We start from the raw sequence: 20,257 nt of genomic DNA, 5'->3' as shown, positions 1-20,257 counted from the left end.
CAGGGCTCTGCCACAGCTTTTGTGTCACCCCCCGAGGGGTGTGAGGGACCAGGACAGCCCCTGGGTGCTGCTCCCGCCCCTCTGCCCTGCCCAGAGGAGAGGGAATTCCCATGGAAAGCTGCAGGATTCCCTCCCAGAGGAGCCTGACGCTGATTCCTGGGATGCTCCCAGCCCTGGCTGCTCCAGAGGCTGCCCTGATGGTGGAAGGTGTCGGGAGGTGCCGGATTTGGATCCAGCTCCAGGTGGGGCAGCATTCCCGGCCCTGCAAACACCCCGACATTCCTGGGATGTGCCGGCCGTGCCCCTCCCCGGCTCCTTGGAGAGCGCAGCATTCCTGCCCCGCATTCCTGAGCCACAGGGAAAAGCCCTGGAATGCTGGGGTGGGCGGGGAAGGAGCAGGAGATCGGGGAATGAGGAGCCTGGCGTGGGAGGACGACAGCCAGATGTTCCCAAGGTGTGAAAAATCCACTGGGAGCAGCCTGGAATCATCCTTTATCCCCCAGGGATCCGCAGCTCCCTGGAGGAGCACAGAATCCCAGGATCAGCCAGGCTGGAAAAGACCCCCGAGATCATCAAATCCAGCGTGGGAATGCTGCCACTGGATCTGCTGGATCTGAGCTTTGGGGGGAGGAAATCCTCGGTGCAACGGCCGAGGGAGGAGGGCTCTGCTGGACAGGGAAGAGGGATTTCCTGGGAAAAAGGGTTTTCCTGGATAAAGGGTTTTCCTAGAAAAAGGATTTTCCTGGAAAAAGGGTTTTCCTGGTTTTGCTGGGAAGGGAACACTCATCCCTCACTCCAGGGATGGTTTTGGGGCTCCCAAGGAGGATGGATTTGCTCTTCTCCAGAATATCCCCAAGCTACGGAGCTCCCAGGAATTGCCAGGGAGGAAGAGCCGGGGTTTTGACTCCTCCAGGAAAACAGGGAAAGCTCTGGGAAGCCCCGGGAAGGGGGAGCCAGGAAAATGCTTTTATCCTGTCAAAGCTGTGCTGGTACCGATGCTCTGAGGAGAAATTTGGGGTCACAGCCCCAGCTCGTGTTGCTTTTCCCAGCCCAGCTTGGGAATGGCACATCCATAAATCCACACCGTGGAATTTGCTGGTGGTTTTCCCCAGAAAAAACATGAAAATAAAAGTGTTTGGTGATGGGCAGCTTTGGGAAAATAAAGAGACAGGGAAGGGTGAGCTGGGAATGAGTTCCCACAGGATGAATGTTCCCTGTCCCCAGGGCCTGGCCAGCACAGTAACCTCTGCAAGTCCTCTGACCTTCAAATACCCTCCCAGCCCCGTTAAATCCATATAAATATATGGAAATATGGGAACAAAAAGCTTTTTCTTTCCAGTGCTGAGAGTGCCAAGTGCTGCAGGAGCCAATAAAGAGCTGCTGCTCCAGGGAGCTGTGGCAGGTAAAACACAAACAGCCCCAGTCCTTCCCCAAAACTGCATCCAATCCCCAAATTAAAGATAAAATTAGAAATAAAATAATGAAAATAGAACCAAGCCTCAAGGCTGAGGTTGGTAAAGGAGGAGGGAAATGTGGTTCCGTGTTTTCAGCTCTGGTGCTGGATCCCAGCCTGGGAAGGAGCACTGGGAATCCTGCTGGGAAGGAGCTGGAGCAGGGATGGGGAACCCTTGGGGACACTCCTGGCCCCTCCACACCCCACAGAGGGACACGGGCTCGGGATGGCCCCAGGAACACCGGGAGGATCCAGGGTCTGAGCCCCTCCAACCCTGAGCTGATCTGAGGTGGGATCAGCTCCCAGGGATCGGGAAAAGCCTGGAGATGTGCCAGGGAGGATCAGGGTGAAGGAAAATTCCTTCCCTGCAGGAGAGGGAAGAGCTGGAAGGGGCTGCCCAGGGCAGAGGGGGAGTCCCCATCCCTCAAAAAGGAGCTGAGCTGGCTCTTCTCCATCGCAGGGGTTTGGATTTGGTGGTCCTGGAATTCTTTATTGTAGAGCCACAGGAAGAGCCGGGTTGGGACCGGAATTCCCTGGCTGCTCCCGAGTGCCAGGCAGGCTCCAGGAGGAGGACAGCGGCGCGGTGTCACCTGTTTGCTCAGTGACACGGCAGGACACCCAGCTTTAAATGCCAAGGTCACACGGGACACCTGGGGAGGGAAACAGCCCCAAACCCCACGGCAAAGAGCGAAAAAACCCCAAAATCACCACCAACCCCAAGCAGGGGGAGGGGACGGGAAAAATGATGAACCCCAAGAGCCAAAGCTGGGACAGGGACACAGAAAATCCCAAATCCGCTGCACGGGCTGAGTGTTTGATCCCCAAAACGTTTAAAAGGAAGGCAAAAAGGCGTTGTGTGCTGGGCTGGGGGGATGAACTCATCCTCTGAGCCCCCATCTCTGAGGAAAAGCAGCGAGAGCAGAGGGGCCGGGCTCTCCTGGGAGGAGGAGGGCGGTGATTTAGTGTCTCCCTCTTTCTGTGCCCGCGCTCCTCGCCTCCTGCACAAGGATCCATTGAGAGGCTGCAGAACAAACGTTCCCTTATGCAGCTCCAAAAAAGTCTCGCTCGGTTTGTGTGAGGCTGTGGTTACTCATTAACCGCGGCTCCCGGGGCACGGGAAGGAGGAATCAGCTTAACAGAGCCTTTAAAAAAAAAAAATATTAAAAATCCAGGGAAAAAAAGAAAAAAAAAATTTAAAAAAATATATTAAAAAAGAAAATAAACAGGCAATGAAAATAAATATATCAGGTGTCCTGGAAAAGGACGTGGAAGAAAATAAAATAAAACCAGATAAAGAAGGCAGGTGGTCCCGGGAGCAGCTCCAGGGCTGGGATGGGCTGAGGGAACAGAGGGACAATGGCACGGGGGGGAACGCGTGGGGACAAAAGGGGACGATTATTAAAGGGAAGGGGAGAAAGAGGGGACAGAGAGGCGCTTGTGCTCCTCGGAGAGGTTTCTGTGCCCGCGCCTGGGGCGGGCTCCACTCCCCAGCCGGGGCCATTCCCGGCTCCCGGAGCGGTTTCCATGAGAATCAGGAGCTGCCGGGAGCGTTTTCCAGGTGTTCTGTCCCGGCAGGAGGGGATGGAGCTGCTCCCGGGATTCCCACCCTGATCCCAAAGATCAGGGGCTCCTCCAGCCCCGGCGGGATTCAGGCGCTGCCCTGGCTGTCACCAAGTCCTAAACTCGCTCCTCCACCATCCCCTTCCATGGCAAAGGTGTGCCTTCAATCCTCACCTTCCCCGGATTCTGGGGAGAAAGGCACCCCAGGAATTACAGGATAGGTCGGGAAATCCCCCTAAAACCATCCAGTCCCGCTTCCCTCAGCATTGCCGAGGCCACACTGACCCTGTCCCCAGGTGCCACATCCACATGGCCCTAAATCCCTCCAGGGATGGGGTCCCCACCACCCGTGCCAGGGCTGGACAACCCTTCCAGGAAGTTTTTCCAGGAAGTTTTTCCAGGAAGTTTCTCCAGGAAGTTTTTCCATGAAGTTTTTCCATGGAATTTTTCCATGGAGTTTCACTGCTGCAGCTTGAGGCTGTTTCCCGGTGTCCCATCATTTGTCACCCGGCACAAGAGCCCGACCCCCAGCTGGATTTGTGGAGCTCCTGGGTTCACCTGCAGGGCACGGAAAGGATGGATCCAGCCTTTTCCCCAAACCCTCTCCCAGCCGGGAGCCTGCCCTTCCCACAGAGGGAATTCTGTGAGATCCCGAGCCAGAACAAAAAGCTCCTTGGTCTTTCTGGGACCAAGAAATGGGAAGGAACTCCTCTCCCTCCCTCCCTGCCGGGCCAGCCGGTGCTCCGGGGGAACAGGTACCTCGTGCTGGGGGTTTTGTGGGATGTGGAACATCTGGAGCTCGGCACAAGGAGCTCTTTGTGCGGCTGGGAAAGGCCGGGCCAGGAAGCAGCACTTGTTTGGGACAGCGTGGGGAAGAGGGGGAGGGAAAGGGGGAAGGAGCAGGGAACCACCCCCGCTGGAGAAGGAATCTCAGGCTCCCCCTGCGCGGCCCCCGGGGGTCTCCACGTCCCTTTCCCGATGGGAATCCCTCCCTCCAGCCCCGCCGTGCCCAGGCTGGGATAGCAGCGCCCTGGAGCTGGTCCTGGCTGCACCAAATCCTCAAATGGAATCCTTTGGATTCAGTGGGGCTCTGGAAGGGGCATCGTCCCCTCCCGGCTGGGTAATTCCCTCTGGGATTATCAGCTATCCCGGGCTGGGAAGCGCTGAGCAGCTGGGAATGAGAGGGGCTGGAAGGGATCCCGAGGGAATATCCCGGGCACGGGGAGCTTGGGAAAACCGGAGCTGAAGATTCCCGTGCAGGCTCCCGCAAATCCAAGGAGACCCCGATGCTCCTGCTGTCATCCCGCCGGAGCACAGAAATCCCTGGAAACCGGAGATCGGGAATTCACACAGAAATCCCTGGAAACAGGAGATCGGGAATTCACACAGAAATCCTTGGAAACCGGAGATCGGGAATTCACACAGAAATCCCTGGAAACCGGAGATCGGGAATTCACACAGAAATCCCTGGAAACCGGAGATCGGGAATTCACACAGAAATCCCTGGAAACAGGAGATCGGGAATTCACACAGAAATCCTTGGAAACCGGAGATCGGGAATTCACACCTCTCCTTGGCCGAAGGGAAGATCCTGCTCCTCCTCCCTCCGGAGCTCGGGATTGCCCGAGGTGTTTGAGGGCTCCGCTCACCCTGCTCCAGGGAAAAGCTTTCCGTGTGAAATATTCCTTTGGAGCCCGGCGGGAGCGGAGGCAGAGGCCACGGATTGTGGAGATTCCTGATTTCATGATTCCATGGAAAGAGCTGGAGCCCACCGGGCAGGACCGGGAGCTCTCACCTCGGGAACAGGGAATTCATCCCAGTCCATCCCAGTCCATCCCAGTCCATCCCAGCTCATCCCAGTCCATCCCAGTCCATCCCAGCTCATCCCAGCCCATCCCAGCCCATCCCAGTCCACCCCAGCCCATCCCAGGCTCTGCTCCAGCACAGACAAATCTCCGCGAATCCAAAAAGGATCGGAGTTGCCACCGGCTGTATCAGGGGAGGAAAAAATCCCCCAAAGTCTCCCAAAATCCCCCCAAATCCCCCCACATCCCTTTGTCTCTTCCACCCACCGGAGCTGCCGAGCAATTCCGGAGCCCGAGGGTTTCACACCCAGCACCGCGGCCTCCTCCTGTTGAGATTTAATTTGTTTAATGACCCGGGAGCCCCGGGGGTTCCTGCGTGTCAGCTCCCCGCTCTTCAAAGGATTTTCTCTCCGCCCAGAACTGGAGGGATTTGGTGAAATCACCACCAAGACAAGATTTAGGAAATTTCCCCCAAATTCCCGGCGTTCTCTGACCTCCAGGGACGCAGCGGGAATGCTGGATTCAGGAAAAGGAGCTGCAGATCCCCCTGGATTCCTGTCCATCCACCAGCAGAGCTGGGATAAATCCCGGCCTGGAAAAGGAAAGGAGAAAGGGAAATGTGCTGTGAGATGTGATTTGTGTTTCAAATCCAACCTCGCTCCTGCCAGCCTGGCCTGGAACATCAGGGCGGGAAAAACCAGGATGCTCCAGCCCTGACCGGAGTTTAGAGCTTGGGAAAGAAAGGGGAAGGAAAAAGGTTGGGAATGCTGATGGCTTGTCCTGCACAGAGCTGGGGGAGCAGCTCTGGGGATTGGGAATGGTGGGATGGGAGATTGCAGTGGGATTGGGAATGGTGGGATGGGAGATTGCAGTGGGATTGGGAATGGTGGGATGGGAGATTGCAGTGGGATTGGGAATGGTGGGATGGGAGATTGCAGTGGGATTGGGAATGGTGAGATGGGAGATTGCAGTGGGATTGGGAATGGTGGGATGGGAGATTGCAGTGGGATTGGGAATGGTGGGATGGGAGATTGCAGTGGGATTGGGATCCTGGAGGAGATGGGGCCCACTGGAGGCTGATATCCCTGAGGAGTTGGGATCCTGCAGGAGATGGGATCGTGGAGAAGCTGGGGGTCCTGGCAGAGGTGGGATCCTTCAGGAGATGGGATCCTGGGGGAGATGGGATCCTTCAGGAGATGGGATCCTGGGGGAGATGGGATCCTGGGGGAGATGGGATCCTGGGGGAGATGGGATCCTGGGGGAGATGGGATCCTGGGGGAGATGGGATCCTGGGGGAGATGGGATCCTGGGGGAGATGGTAGTTCCAGTGGAGTTGGGATCCTGGTGGAGGTGAAGGTTCTGGAGGAGCTGAGGGTCCCAGGTGGGATCCTGGAAGAGAAGGTGATCCCAATGGGTCCCTGTGGGATCCGGGGGTGCCCGGGACACCCCTGGCTGTGGGACATCCCCACCCCAGCCGTTGGCAGCACCTCCCTCCATTGTTTCCCGAGCTGCATTTTTCCCTATGACCTCATCTTCCCCCGGCTCCCGCCGGCGATTTTATGATTTTATGGCAGGGAAATGATTGTGCAGCCAAAGGAAAGCAGATCCAGGCTTCTCTTCTTCCCCCAGCCCGTGTCCAGCCGGGTTTGTTTCTGCTCCAGGAGCAGCACAGGGATGGTGTGAGGCCAGCTCCGCTCAGGAGCGTTTTCCCTGTTCCTGCAGGAACACGAGAGGCACCAGGCAGAGCTGGGAACAATTCCCCTCAGGAACCAGCCCTGGACACCAAAGCTTTCCAGTTATCACCAGCAACATCCAGACTGGGACTGGGCTCCTCCAGGCTGGGATTTGGGTTTATCCAGGCTGGGACCGGGCTCCTCCAGGCTGGGATTTGGGTTTATCCAGGCTGGGACCGGGCTCCTCCAGGCTGGGATTTGGGTTTATCCAGGCTGGGACTGGGCTCCTCCAGGCTGGGATTTGGGCTCCCAGGAGCGCTGGGCGGGGGCAGGGGAGCAGCGGGAGGCGATGCAGCAGCGGCTCGGCTTTAATTGCGGCGCGGCTGCCAAGCCCAACAAAGAGGCTCAGGAAGAACAGAAGTCATTCTATTCACCAGCCGCGGGCTGTGGCCGTGCCCAGGGGAGGGGCGGGAGGTGAAATCCATCCCTTTTCCCGGCCCAGGTGACTCAGGTGCCGCGATCCGCCCCGGGCGCGCATCTCGCACCGCGAGCGGCTCCAGCCGCGCTGCCCGCGGGGCTCATAATGGGATTATTGTTCTTTATTGCGTGCAAAGCCTCCGCTGGGGCTGCTGGCCCCGCCCTGAGAACCGCAGCCGCCAGAGCCTCCCCCGGCCCCGCCGAGAGAGCCGGTCCTGAGCTCCTGCAGCCCCAGAACCCTTCCTGCATCCCCCAGAGCCGGTCCTGAGCTCCTGCAGCCCCAGAACCCTTCCTGCATTCCCCAGAACCCTTCCTGCATCCCCCAGAGCCCTTCCTGCATCCCCCAGAGCCCTTCCTGCATCCCCCAGAGTCCTTCCTGCATCCCCCAGAGCCCTTCCTGCATCCCCCAGAGTCCTTCCTGCATCCCCCAGAGCCCTTCCTGCATCCCCCAGAACCCTTCCTGCATCCCCCAGAGCCCTTCCTGCATCCCCCAGAGCCGGTCCTGCATCCCCCAGAACCCTTCCTGCATCCCCCAGAACCCTTCCTGCATCCCCCAGAACCCTTCCTGCATCCCCCAGAGCCGGTTCTGAGCTCCTACATCTCCTAGAACCTTTCTTGCATCCCCCAGAGCCCTTCCTGCATCTCCCAGAGCCGGTCCTGCATCCCCCAGAACCTTTCATGCTCCCCTGGCAGCCCCCAGCACCCTCTGGGGAAGAGCCTTTCCCTAAAATCCATCCCAATCCCCCGACACAGCTCCGGAATTCCCTGTCCTGAGCAGTTCCTGCCCCTCCACCGCCCCTCAGGAGGAAATTCCCCTTTTCTGGGAAGGGAATCCCTTCCACTGCCCCAGGCTGGCCTTGGACACTTCCAGGGTTCCAGGAGCATCCCCAGCTCCTCTGGGAACCTCCCCACCCTCCCAACCAGGAATTCCTTCCCAATGGCCCATCTAAACCCGCTCTCCTTCACCTTGGGGCCGTGAGCTGGAGGAAAGGGAGGAGAAGCCCAGAGCTGAGCATTCCACACCCCATTAATCCCCGTTCCAGAGCCCTAATCCCTGGATAAACGCAGGGCCAGTGCCCTCTCCCAGCCACCAGCCACCTCCATCCCCTCCTGGAGATCTGAGAACCCCAGCTCATCCTTCCTGGCTCCTGAGGAGCTTCCCTGGGGATTCCTCCACCATCTCCTCACCACTCACCCATGCTGCCTCCACGGTTTGGCCTCTGAAACACACCAAAAACAAACAAACCAACCCCCCAAAAAAACACCAAACCACAATAAAAGCAGGAAAATCCACCCAGCCCCGCATTCCTGGGCTTTTCCATCGGCACAGTGCTCGGCCAAGCCCTGGGAGCAGCAGCTCGTGCACAGGCAGCACCAGGGCACCTCCAGTGCCAGGCACAGACACCTCCAGGGCTGGGAGGAATTGGGGGATTTTCCCTTTCCTTTCCCACTCTTTTCCCATTCTTTTCCCATTCTTTTCCCATTCTCGGGTCACTCCCCTCATCAGCAGGGCTTGGAAAACCCCAAAACTCCCACAAAAGCAGCAGCAAAGAGGCCACAAACACAGGCTGGGTGTTTTTAAACCCCACTGAAAGAAAAACACATTTATTTGAGGGCGTTGAAGTTTTAACGGGGAGAGTTCAGAGCTGAAGTTTCCCTCCAAGCAGAGCTAAAGTTTATTAGGATTTTAAGACCAAACTCAAGAATCTGAAGGTTTTATTGAAAAATGAGTGGAGGGGAGGGAGAAATGCCCAGCTCAGATTTGGTGTTTTGCTCGCAGGAAGCCCACAGGACATTTCAAACCCCTCCAAAGGCTTGGTATTCCCAGGGAAAGGATGGAAAGAGAGGGATGAACCTTCCCTGTGCTCAGCAGGAGCGTGGGGCTGTGATCCAGGGGTCTGTCCCCGTTTTCCAGAGGCAGGGACAGGGGATGGGCCATTCCCAGGGATGGGGAGGGAGCACAGCAATCCCTCGGCTGCATCCTGATCCCCAGGATCCCGTGGGATAACTCTTCCCTCCAGCCAAGGAGCATCTCCGTGTTCCAGGCCTTGGCTGGCTGTTCACATTCCCTCTGCTCCCAAATTCCACTTTTCCATGGACATTTCCTTGTCTGGTCATTTCAGGCCTGTGGAACGTTCTGCCCTCAGGAACAGGGAGTTAATTCCATTCCCCTCCAAACAGAAAAACAGGAAAACAGGAAAAAAAGGGATTTTCCTCTGGGATTTCTGCATCCCTCCCTCCCTCCCTGCTCCTTCCCTAGGGCTCCACCCTCATCTGGCCTGGCTGCATCCCAGAGGGATTAAATCCTTCTTGTGGCATCATCTCCCAGAAATCTGATTACAAGGCTGCCCTTAACTCTCTAACGGGTTTTTTTCCCCACCACATGCCAGGAATTAAACCAGGAAACATCCCTGGCAGGCTGGAGAATCCCAAGCCGTGGACATCCCGGAGGATTGGGAGGTTTTTAAGGCTTTGGGTTGGAAACAGAGGGCTCCAAGCTTTCCAGAGCCTTCAGTGCGGGCGGGATTAGGGAGAGCAGTGGGAGATGCTCCAGCCCTGGGAATGGGATGCTGGAAGGGCTCCGATTCCCGGCTGTGGCTGATCCCTTCCCTCTCCTGCCCTGGGATGCAGGGACAGCTCTCACCTTGGAAAGGGAAGGGCCTGGCAGCCCCTGTTTATCCTGCTAAAGGCTCAATTCCCAAATTCCCGCCGTGCCTGGAGGGGCCCGGCTCAGCTCGCACCTCCCAGGGATGCACGGCCAGGGTGGAACTGCCTTTCCTTGGCTTTTCCCCCTTTTCCCATCCCCGAGGGAGCTGCTTTCCCAGCCGAGGGGAAAGCCAGGAACAAGGAGGCTGGAGAAAGGAAAGGCAGCGGAGTGGAAGGAGGAGGAGCAAATCCACGGATTTACAGCATGGAAACAACTCCGTGCAAACTCCATTTCCCATTTATTGAAAGCAATCACAGTTAAAAGGTCAAATCCATGGGCAAACAGGAGCTTTGGATCATCCAGGGGGACACAGAAAGGAAATCCAATGGAAAAACAAGGATCATACAAAAAGGGCCAGCTCCAGCTCAGTTTATTCCAACTTTTGGCCCCGGCAGGACCGAAGGCGGATCCGGGATATCCCAGCCCCGCTTCCAGAGGGGCTGAGCAGCAGGAGGCAGCCAGGAGATCCAGTTATTCCCACGGGAGGGCTCAGGGAAGCCCTTTGTGCTGGAGATGGGAGCTGGGATTTGCAGCATCCTTCCAATCCCGGCAATTCCCTCCTGGCCGGGGGACTCGCTGCTCAGCCGGGATCAATCCTCAGCTCCCAGGAAGAGCCGTTCCATGAGAAACGCTTGGGAAGCAGCAGGAGAAGAGGCAGAGACCCCCGTGTGTGTTCCTGGCTCTCCGGGTGGGATAATTAATTCATCCCAAGGGATTCACTCGCTCATCCTGGAACGCTCCGGTGCTGGCTCGGCTCTTCCTGCGGGTGTGGGGTGACCGGGATAACCCTGGCTTGGCTCTTCAGGGAATTCTGAATCCCTTGGGAAGGCTGGAGAGCCCCACATGGAATTGCATCCAGGCAGGGCCAGTGTGGAGCCCCGTCACGTGCTGGAAAACACTCAAATCCTCCTTTCCTGCTGGATTTTCCCCCATAGAAAACCCCGGATCATTGGACACAGCCCGTTGGAGACACATTTAGGAAAAAAAATGACATTTCCCTCTTGCAGAGATCCCAAGGAATTTCATCTTTATTTGCCTGGACTGTCTCCATCCATCCAAACCAATTCCCGAGGAGCAGCAGGACGTGGCAGAGCTGTGATCCCACGGTTTATCACCTCCTCCACACGGGACAGGGAATTCCCAAGCTCCGATCAAAACCCCGAGTGCCTTTCCTTGGAGAATCCAGCCCAGCGCCATCCAACACCGCTTCCAAGAGGAAAACCAAAGCAGGATCTGGGAGGACCCACCCACCTCGGGAACTCGGAGGGGAGGGGGAGATACAAAATCAGAGGGAATCAACACCAAACCAGATCCCAAAAAATCTATGTACAGATCCAGTCCCGGGCCGAGGCGCGGCCGGTCCCAATCCCGCGGCACGCGGGGCTCTGACGGCTCCTCCGGGAACGCGGCGCTGCCCTATCCCAGCCCCACATCCAGGGACATCATCACCACAAATCCCAGCATGGAGCTCCAGGACGCCAGCTTCCCGTTACCGCTGCAGGAGAGAGGGGAGAGGGGAGTGCTGGAGGAGGGAACGCCGCCGTGTCCCACCCTGTCCCATTCCCGGGATTCACGGGGCCCCTCGGCTCCATCCTGACCCTCCCAGCATCCCAAACCAAGGAGATAAAGGATTTGGGGTGATTTAGTGTGGATTCAGTAAAAGCTGTTCAATGTGCTTTGAACCACTGTTTATATTTATTTTTCGTTTTGGTTTGGGCAGTCACGCCTTGTTTAATTGGTGGTTTTTGCTTTCAATTTTAAATTAAAATTGAATATATTAAATTTTATAATTTAATTGAAAAATTATGTGTTTTTTGCTTTTGCAAAAAACTTGGTGGGCTTATTTTGTTTTTGAGGCTTTCTTAATTTTATTGGTAAAAGTTTGAAGTGTCATCATACTCGGTTTGATGCCTCTTTGTCTGTCAGCAACGTTTTTGTTTCTTCTTCCTTCTTGTAACATTAGTTTTTTATTTATTATTTCTAATATATTATTATTTATTATTTATGGTATATTATTTATTATTCCTGATTAATTATTAATTATTAATTATTAATTATTCCTGATTAATTATTAATTATTAATTATTAATTATTAATCATTATATATTATATATTATACATGACACATAGCATATAATATTATATATTAATTATTAAATATTATACATAATATATTAAATATTATACATTATATATTATATATTATATATTATATATTATATATTATATATTATATATTATATATTATATATTATATATTATATATTGTATATTGTATATTGTATATTGTATGTTATATATTATATATTGTATATTGTATATTGCATATTGTATATTATATATTATATGTTATATATTTTATGTTATATGTTATATGTTATACATTATATATTATACATTATACATTATATATTATATATTATACATTATATTTAATATATTATATATTATATTTAATATATTATATTTTATAAATTACATATTATTTATTATTTATTATATATTTTATTGATTTATTTATCTTAACTTACAAAGATGATTTTATTTAGTTTTAGAAGGTTAGGCTGGCTCATTTAGTCCGTTTTTCCTGTAAATATTTTTACACCAAACCCCATCTCCAGCCCCGGGACAACCTCTCCCTTCCCTGGAGGATTCCCAGCAGAGCCCATCTCCACATCCCGGGCCGTTTATCTTCCCTCTGCTCCCAGATTCCCGTTTCCAGGGACACTCCTGTTCCGGGGGTGGCGGGTGGTGTCCCCAGGAGCGGGGGTCTCACCTGGTGTGTGCCTCGGGGATGATGTCGTCCATCACCACGTACACCATGGCTCCGGCCGCGAATCCCAGCGCGTAGGGCAGCAGCGGCTCCGCCAGCGCCACGGCCCAGGCGCCCAGCACGCCGGCCAGGGGCTCCACCATCCCGCTCAGCTGGCCGTACCTGCCGGAGAAACGGCCGGAAAAATCCCTGGAGACCTGGAGAGGAGCTGCCACAGCCATCCCAAAGGGATAACGGGGCTCCCGCATCCCCAGCAGGAGCTCGGACACCGGGCACTGGGTTATGGTAACAGGCAATTTGACCTAATCCAGCCGGATTTTCCAGGCAGGATCTAATTCCTGCCCCCAACAGCTCCGTGGGATTTGGGGATCCAGCTCTCCCAGGCAGAGGAAACCTTTCCAAGCAGCACAGCTCAATCCCAAAGAGGATTGAGCCACAGCCTCAAGTAGGATAAAGCCACGTCCTTCCCGCTCCTTGTCTTTCCCTTTAGGATTGTTCCCAACTCTCTGGACCATGGGAATTCCCTTCCCTGCAGCAGGAATCCTGCAGCACTTCTGAGCTGGGTGGGAGGAAAGGAAAACAAAACTTTGGAGCAGTTTGGGAGGCTCCCCCTGCCCTCCATCCATCACTCAGGGCAGGAACGCGGCTCCCGCTCCCTGGGTTTGTGCCCCTGGCTCCTGCGCCTCAGGGAAAAGGGGAATAAAAATAGAAGTGGGGTTAAAATCCAGCCTGAAGGGAAAGAAAAATGAAGTGACATAAAGTTGAAAATAATTATAATAAATATTAATTAAATATTAATAATAAATGGCAGTGCGGGATCTGGGAGCTCAGCACAGGCGCTGAAATGGGATGTGGGGATAGTTGGGATCAGGGATTCATCCCATGGGATGTGGGGATTGTTGGGATCAGGGATGCACTCCTGGGATGTGGGGATTGTTGGGATCAGGGATTCATCCCTTGGGATGTGGGGATTGTTGGGATCAGGGATTCATCCCTTGGGATGTGGGGATTGTTGGGATCAGGGATTCATCCCGTGGGATGTGGGGATAGTTGGGATCAGGGATGCATCCCATGGGATCCAGGGGCTCGGATCTGAGCTTGGAGGGTGTGGAAGGAGCTGGAGAGCCGCAGCGCTCCCAGCAGCTCCCCGTGACTCCAGAGGGAACGCAGCAGCTCCAGAACAAGCCCATCCCGGCTCCCCGATGGAGCAGCCCACGGATACGGGAGGGAAGCAGCGGGCAGGAGGTGCAGAAGGGCTCGTTTTCCCGGGAGCAGGGGGAAGAGCTCACCAGAAGGATTTCCAGGTGGAAAATCCCGCGCCACGCAGAGGCAGGCTGACAGCCAGGCCCTCCGGGAAGTTCTGGATCCCAATCCCAATGGCTAAGTTCCTAAAAAAAGCACAAATACATCCTTTGATTTCTGTTAGGGGCACAGCTCAGCCCAGGACAGGCTGCTGGGAGCAGGGAAAAGGGGGATTAAGGATTCAACGGAAGTTCTCCTGGCCCCAGGGCTCAAATTTAACAGGATCCCAGCAAATTCCATCCTCCAGCACCAGCCCATGGAGCAGCAGGGACCAGAGGGAGGAGAAGAGACCCTGGGAGGCCCCTGAGGCGATTCCAGCCCAAGGATTCCCGGGAGCAGCGGCATTCCCAGAGCTCGGCATCGGGAGCAGCCCAGGTTTGAGTGAGGGTTGAGGTTCCTCACTCCAGATTTTGCTTTCCCTCTTTTCCCCCTCTCTCATCCCATGGAAAGGGAACACCCGGACTTGCAGGGTGAAAACCAGCGGAGGGGAGAGCGGGGCTGTCCCTCAGCCATGGAATCACAGAACCCTGGAATGCTTTGGGTGGGATTTTAAAGCTCATCCCACCCCTGCCATGGGCAGGGACAGCTCCCACTGTCCCAGGTAGCTCCAAACCTCATCCAACCTGGCCTTGGACACTTCCAGGGATGCAGGAGGGGCAGCCACAGCTGCTCTGGGAATTCCCACTCTCCCAGGGAAGGATTTTGTCCTCACAGGGAAGAATTCCTTCCCTGAGAAGCTGCGGTTGGGTCCCCGCTGGAGCTGGCACATCCACCTCCCTCCCTTCCATCTGGCAGGAGTTTGGGATTTCTGGGAATGTTCCAGGCACCAAACAGGGCTCAGGTTTGGGGCTCCTTGGGCTCCGCACACATCCCTGCTCCACACCTGGAGCGTTTGCTGGGCTGTGTTGGCGGCACCAGGAGCGGGACCATCCTGGGGGGCTCCAGGCTCCGAGGGATCTCCAGAGGGATCCAGAGGGATCCCAGCGCCTCTCCCAGGCTCAGCTCCCCCTCTGCCAACAGCTCCCAGCTCCCTCCTCTCACCCCCTCGTTTCCTATGAGTAAAATAAGCCCGGTGAGAAAAACCTCTCGGTGTTGTTTAAACTTCTCCCAGGGTTTGGAGAGGAGGGGAGGGAAGGGGGAGAGGCTCCGTGTTCCCCTGGGCAGGACGGGCCATTACAATCACAAACATTATTCCAGGCAAAGAGAGGGAGGACGGAGGGGGAAAACCATCCCAGGCTGGAAAACACTGGAGCCGCTGTCTGGGCCGGGGTTTTTTTCCCTCCTTCCCTCGCCCGGCACAAAGCGGCTATTGCTGCTCCTGGCCACAACAAATTAACGGGGACAGAGCTGTGAATGGAGGGGTCTGTGTGGGAACGGGGGGAGACACCCCCATCCCCATCCCACCGGGAATAGGGACCCCCACGGGGCAGGAGGAGGGGATGGGACTGGGGGGAGATCCAGGAGAAACCCATCGGGGGCTTGTTCCTGCTCTCCTTCCCACACACCCCCAGCACAATCCATCCGGGACTCCCAAAACCAGGAATATCCCCAGGAAAATCCATCTGGGACTCCCAAAACCAGGAATATCCCCAGGAAAATCCATCTGGGCTTCCTAAAACCAGGACCCAGTCCAGCCCTACAGTTGGGGCTGCAAGGAATGCCCCAGGCCAGGGCAGGACTGGATCCCTTTTCCCAGGAAACGTGGGTGTCCCCATGGTGCTCCAGTCAGGACAGGGACAGAGGCCACCAGGGGCCACCGCTGTCCCTGCACGTGGAGCTTCTCCTTCCCTGTGGCCTCCACACCACGCTCAGAACGTCCCCAGGGCATCTCCTGCCCTGTGCTTCCCAAAGATCCGCTCCCGTTCCCCGCGGAGCGCGCACTCCTCCCGCCACCGACGCCCCACAGCCTGTGGGGCCAGGTGAGCTCTTCCCAGGGACGCTGATCCCGCTGGGATAACTCCGTGAGGAACACCGAGGCCTCCCTGTTCGCCTTGCCCGGCTCACCGAGGGTGAGGCCACCCCTGTTCCCTGCAGCACCCCGGGAGAAGGACGGGATTCACCTCCAGAGCTCCAAAAAACCCATCCCGAGGATATCCCATCCCGAGGATATCCCATCCCGAGGATATCCCATCCCAAGGATATCCCATCCCAAGGATATCCCATCCCGAGGATATCCCATCCCAAGGATATCCCAAAGGATATCCCATCCCAAGGATATCCCATCCCAAGGATATCCCATCCCGAGGATATCCCATCCCAAGGATATCCCATCCCGAGGATATCCCATCCCGAGGATATCCCATCCCGAGGATATCCCATCCCGAGGATATCCCATCCCGAGGATATCCCATCCCAAGGGATATCCCATCCCAAGGATATCCCATCCCAAGGATATCCCATCCCGAGGATATCCCATCCCAAGGATATCCCAAAGGATATCCCATCCCAAGGGATATCCCATCCCAAGGATATCCCATCCCAAAGGATATCCCATCCCAAGGATATCCCATCCCAAGGATATCCCATCCCAAGGATATCCCAAAGGATATCCCATCCCAAGGATATCCCATCCCGAGGATATCCCATCCCGAGGATATCCCATCCTGGGGATTTCCCGTCCCTCCCGGCTGTGCACAGCTCACACCTTCCCGCAGCTCCGGGCTGAGGAGGAGGGAATCAAAGCCGCATTGTGTCCGAGGGGAACAAAGGCGCCTTTTGACGGAAATAGGTGGGGATTCTTGGAAGGCTTCCCCCGGCTGCCAGGGAATACATTGGAAAACAGGCACGGACACACGGCCCGGCCCCAGGTGGCACAGGGACACGGGGGACACGGAAACGGGGATGAGCCAATGTGGCCAGAGGGAAAATCCGTGGGGTGAAGGGTTTGGGGTCTCTAAAGAGAGGAAAAGGAAGGTGGGGTAAGTGGTGGGATCAGATCCCGTCCGGTCGGATTTTCCAGCCCCTGGAGGAGTCCAAGGATGCGGCACTCGGTGCTCTGGGCCGACAAGGAGGGGATCAGGCACGGATTGGATCTTGGAGATCTTTTCCTGGGATTCTGTGGATGTGTCCCGAGCTGTGGCTCATCCCCAGCCTAGGAACGTGAGTTGCTCCAAGGGAGGCACATCCAGGGAAAATCCCACCAGGCTCTGCCTGGGGACGCGCGTGTCCCATCGGTGGCTCCGGAAACGTCAGCCGGGTGACTCCTCCAGGTGGATCCTCGGAAGCATCACGGAACCGACACACAGCGGGTGTGTCACCGCTCCCAGCTGTGCCTCAACCTCCCCGTGTGTAAAACAGGGCTGATGGCAGCCAAGGGACAGCCACATCCTCCAGAACCGCCCTGACCTGGGCACAGAACCCCCAGCACACCCCCAGGCCAGCTCTGCCCCGGCCCTGCCTCGCCCTCCGCGGCCGCAGAGCGCGGTTCGCAGGAGGAAAAGGTAAATCCGTGCCCTCCTGGCTCCGTGTCCCCCGGGACGGCCGGACCTCCTGCCCCCCTCGCCTGCCAACCGCTCCGGCACCACGCTGGGAGACTCCAAGTTCACTTGCAAAAAAAAAAAAGTTGGCATCTGTGCATATTTGCAAGGTCAAGGCACAGAAAGCCTTCTATAAGCCTAAAGCCTTGTTTTCAAGGGCCCATTCTTTGATGGAGTGATTATGAAAGCAGGCTACATATTCTTAACAAGCCCCTTTTCACTCGGGCTTTCAGTTCCCCCGCAGTGGAGAATGTGCATGTGTATTCTTGCATGGCAGCCCTTCCATACTGTTGGGATTGTTATCGGGGCCGCCGTGAAAGGCCCGATTGTTTGGGGTTGCCGCGATTACATCACGGCTGCCCCCGGGCCGCCCGCAGAGGTGTTTGATCAGGGCTCGCAGGTGGGAAGGAGCTCACGGGGCCCTTTCCCCAGACCTGCCCTACCTGTTCAACCCTGTTCCAGCCGCTCCTGCCCTCTGCTCCGCCGTCTCGCGCGGCAGGAGTGCGGAAAAACCAGCCCCGATGTCCCCCAGATGTCCCCCAGGCCACCCCTGGTGCCTTCAGCTTTCCTCTCGTGTTTCCCAGGTTCTGCACTGCGCTGGTAACCCTGAACTCCACACAAAGTGTCAGCAGGGTCTCCTCACAGCTCAGGCACGCACAACAATCCTTCTCCAGCCCACAGCCAAGGACACCGCTGCAGCTCCGGGCCCAAAAACTGTTCTCAAATTCTCAAAGAGAATTGAGGAGCCTGGGAGGGTGGGACAGCATCACCTGAACTGCACAATTAACCCCAAGGTGGAAACGGACCCAAAACCTGCAAACCTGGAACTGAACCATTTCCTGAGCAATGTCCTCATTCCAATCCATCCCTTCTCCGAGGGGCTGTTTGTAAAGCAAAGAGGGAGGAGCGGGGCCCTGGAGCTGGCTTTAAAGCAGATTTTGTTTGGCATCACCTGGGTAAGAAAATGGGTGAAAACGGCTTTGACTTGCTCTGCTTTTCTCCCTTTCATTTGAAGGTGCTCAGGAAGCAAAGGGAGCGCTTTGGAGAGCAAAGCAGGGCAGGAGAAACCTTCGTGGGGAGGTCCTGGAGAGCTCCATCCCACAGGAACTGGGGCCATCCCTTCATCCATCGCTGCTGGGCTCAGCCCTGAGGGAAACGCGGCAGCTCCGGAGCCTCAGTCCTGCTTTGGGGCTCTCCAAACCCCCAGAGCCGGGGCCACCCCAGCCTCCATCCCCACCCTTCCCAAAGAAAAGCCTGCAGGAACCCCCCCAGCTCCCTAATAAACATCCCCCTCCGGCCAGGCTAATTAAAGGTGTTTAATGAGCATCTTCCCCCTCTGTTTTGTACCCAGGGGCAGCCCCAGGCTTTGTCTGCTCCCATTTCTCCTGGATCCAGGGAAAGGTGGGAATTCCCCTTGCCTCAGCCCTGGCTGGGTTCTTTCCCACACCTTCTTCCACGAGGATCTGATGGAGGTCGGGATCCACCTTTGGATCCCTCCTCCCTCTGAGCTGCACTGGGATCCATTCCCCAGCAGGAGCCAGATCCTGCCAGAGAGAAATTCCCACCGTGTCTTCAGCTGGCTCCCAGACCACAAGGATTCCCATTCATCCCGAGAAAACACAGGAGAAGATTTCTGCCTGGTTTCCAATCTCCTTACATTAATAAAACTTTTTTTCCCCCTTGTTTTATTTTTATTTTCCCCCTTCCTCCCCCCCAGCCTGAGAGACACAGCGTGGGAGGCACGGGCTGTCCCATGGAATAATATTTTCCAAGCCTTCCTCAAAGTCTGCCTGTCAGCCCGAAGCCTCTGCGCTGTCTGTTCCACCAAAGCTGGACAGGAAACAATCCGCGGGCACAGCAGATCCAAACAAGGCCGGCATTCCCAGCAAAAGGGCGGATGAATGGGAAGCATTGTGCTGTGCTGGAGGAAACACCCCCAGCATCATCCGGGGGGGTGTGGGGGGAGATATTTCTGTTTCCATCACTCCCCTGCTCACTCCTGCTCCTTCCCCGCCTGTCCCAAGAGGAGATTTCACGGAGGAAGTTGAGGGTGGGGATGGGATGGTCCATGGGAACCCAGGGCAGGCTGAGCTGGGCACCCCTGAATTAAACACGCTGTAAAACTCCATCTTCTCCTTCCCTGCATGCACGGGGAGCCAGGATCAGACCCGGAGCAGGGAGCAGGGATCCATCCCTGCCCCCAGGAGCTCGGGGTTTAGGGAAGAACAGCTCAGCAGGTGCTGATCCCCCTTTTCTGGGAAGATCCCAGCCCGGGGACAGAGGAACCCCAGGGGCAAAGCCCCCCCAAACCCCTCTGCCAACACCCCACACCCCAAAAAATCCCCACTCAGCCTCATCCTAAGGCAGGGCTCTGCCAAAAATTTGCCTCCAGGGCTTTGAAGCTCCCCAAATTCTCTGTATCCAGCGGGGATCTGGTGCCCAGACCACCCGTGGCTTAACAAAACACCTCCCTTTGCTTCCCAAACTTCCAGCCCTTTGTATCTCATCTGCTCCAAGGAATTCAGGGCATTTAACTCCAGCCTGGCTTCACTTATTTGAACCTTCCCAGGGGAAGAGCAGCCCCCTGGCAGGAGCTTTTCCAGGGAAAAAGGCACATCTGGGAATGCTGTTGGCCCCTGTGAGACCAGGCACCAATCCCAAATTTGTGGGATGAGCACTGGGATGGGAATTGTCATCCCAGCCAGATCTGCATTCCATCACAGGGACAGGGATGGCCTGGGAAATAACTCCGTGGGTTTTTGTGCAGGGAGAGTGCAGGAAATCCATCCCAATCTTTCAGTCCGAGCCAGACTTGCAGGGATTTTTTTGCCTGCAAGCAGCCACGTTATTCCCTGGATCAGCCAGGCCCTGACCCAGATTTATTTGGGATGGGAATGGAGAAGCAGCAGTGCCCTGTCCCTGCCAGGAGCGCAGGGAAGGTGCCCCAGGATCCTGGAGTGCCAATGCCACTTGAGCTTCCCAAGATCCAAGCAAAAAAATGCAGGGAAAATCCTGGTTTTGGCATTCCCCA

The 20,257-nt window shown here is 55.7% G+C and overlaps 1 protein-coding gene across 3 annotated transcripts in view; it reads right to left on the bottom strand.

The window, feature by feature from the left end:
- Nucleotides 1–9,890: 9,890 nt before the first annotated feature.
- Nucleotides 9,891–20,257, bottom strand: part of SLC39A11 (solute carrier family 39 member 11) — a 62,855-nt gene continuing 52,488 nt past the window's right edge. For all 3 annotated transcript variants that reach the window (XM_005530688.3, XM_014259435.2, XM_014259436.2), the window contains exons 8-10: nucleotides 13,738–13,836; nucleotides 12,452–12,610; nucleotides 9,891–11,170 (exon numbers count right to left, since the gene is read on the bottom strand). In XM_005530688.3, the coding sequence (XP_005530745.3) occupies nucleotides 11,092–11,170; nucleotides 12,452–12,610; nucleotides 13,738–13,836 (337 nt within the window). In that variant the 3' untranslated portion in view covers nucleotides 9,891–11,091. The remainder of the gene's footprint in view (nucleotides 11,171–12,451; nucleotides 12,611–13,737; nucleotides 13,837–20,257) is intronic.

The sequence above is a fragment of the Pseudopodoces humilis genome, chromosome 21, assembly GCF_049639895.1.
Source record: "Pseudopodoces humilis isolate 2021_Gansu_Grassland_sample_001 chromosome 21, ASM4963989v1, whole genome shotgun sequence".
NCBI lineage: Eukaryota > Metazoa > Chordata > Aves > Passeriformes > Paridae > Pseudopodoces > Pseudopodoces humilis.
This window is presented reverse-complemented; position numbering and strand designations above follow the sequence as displayed.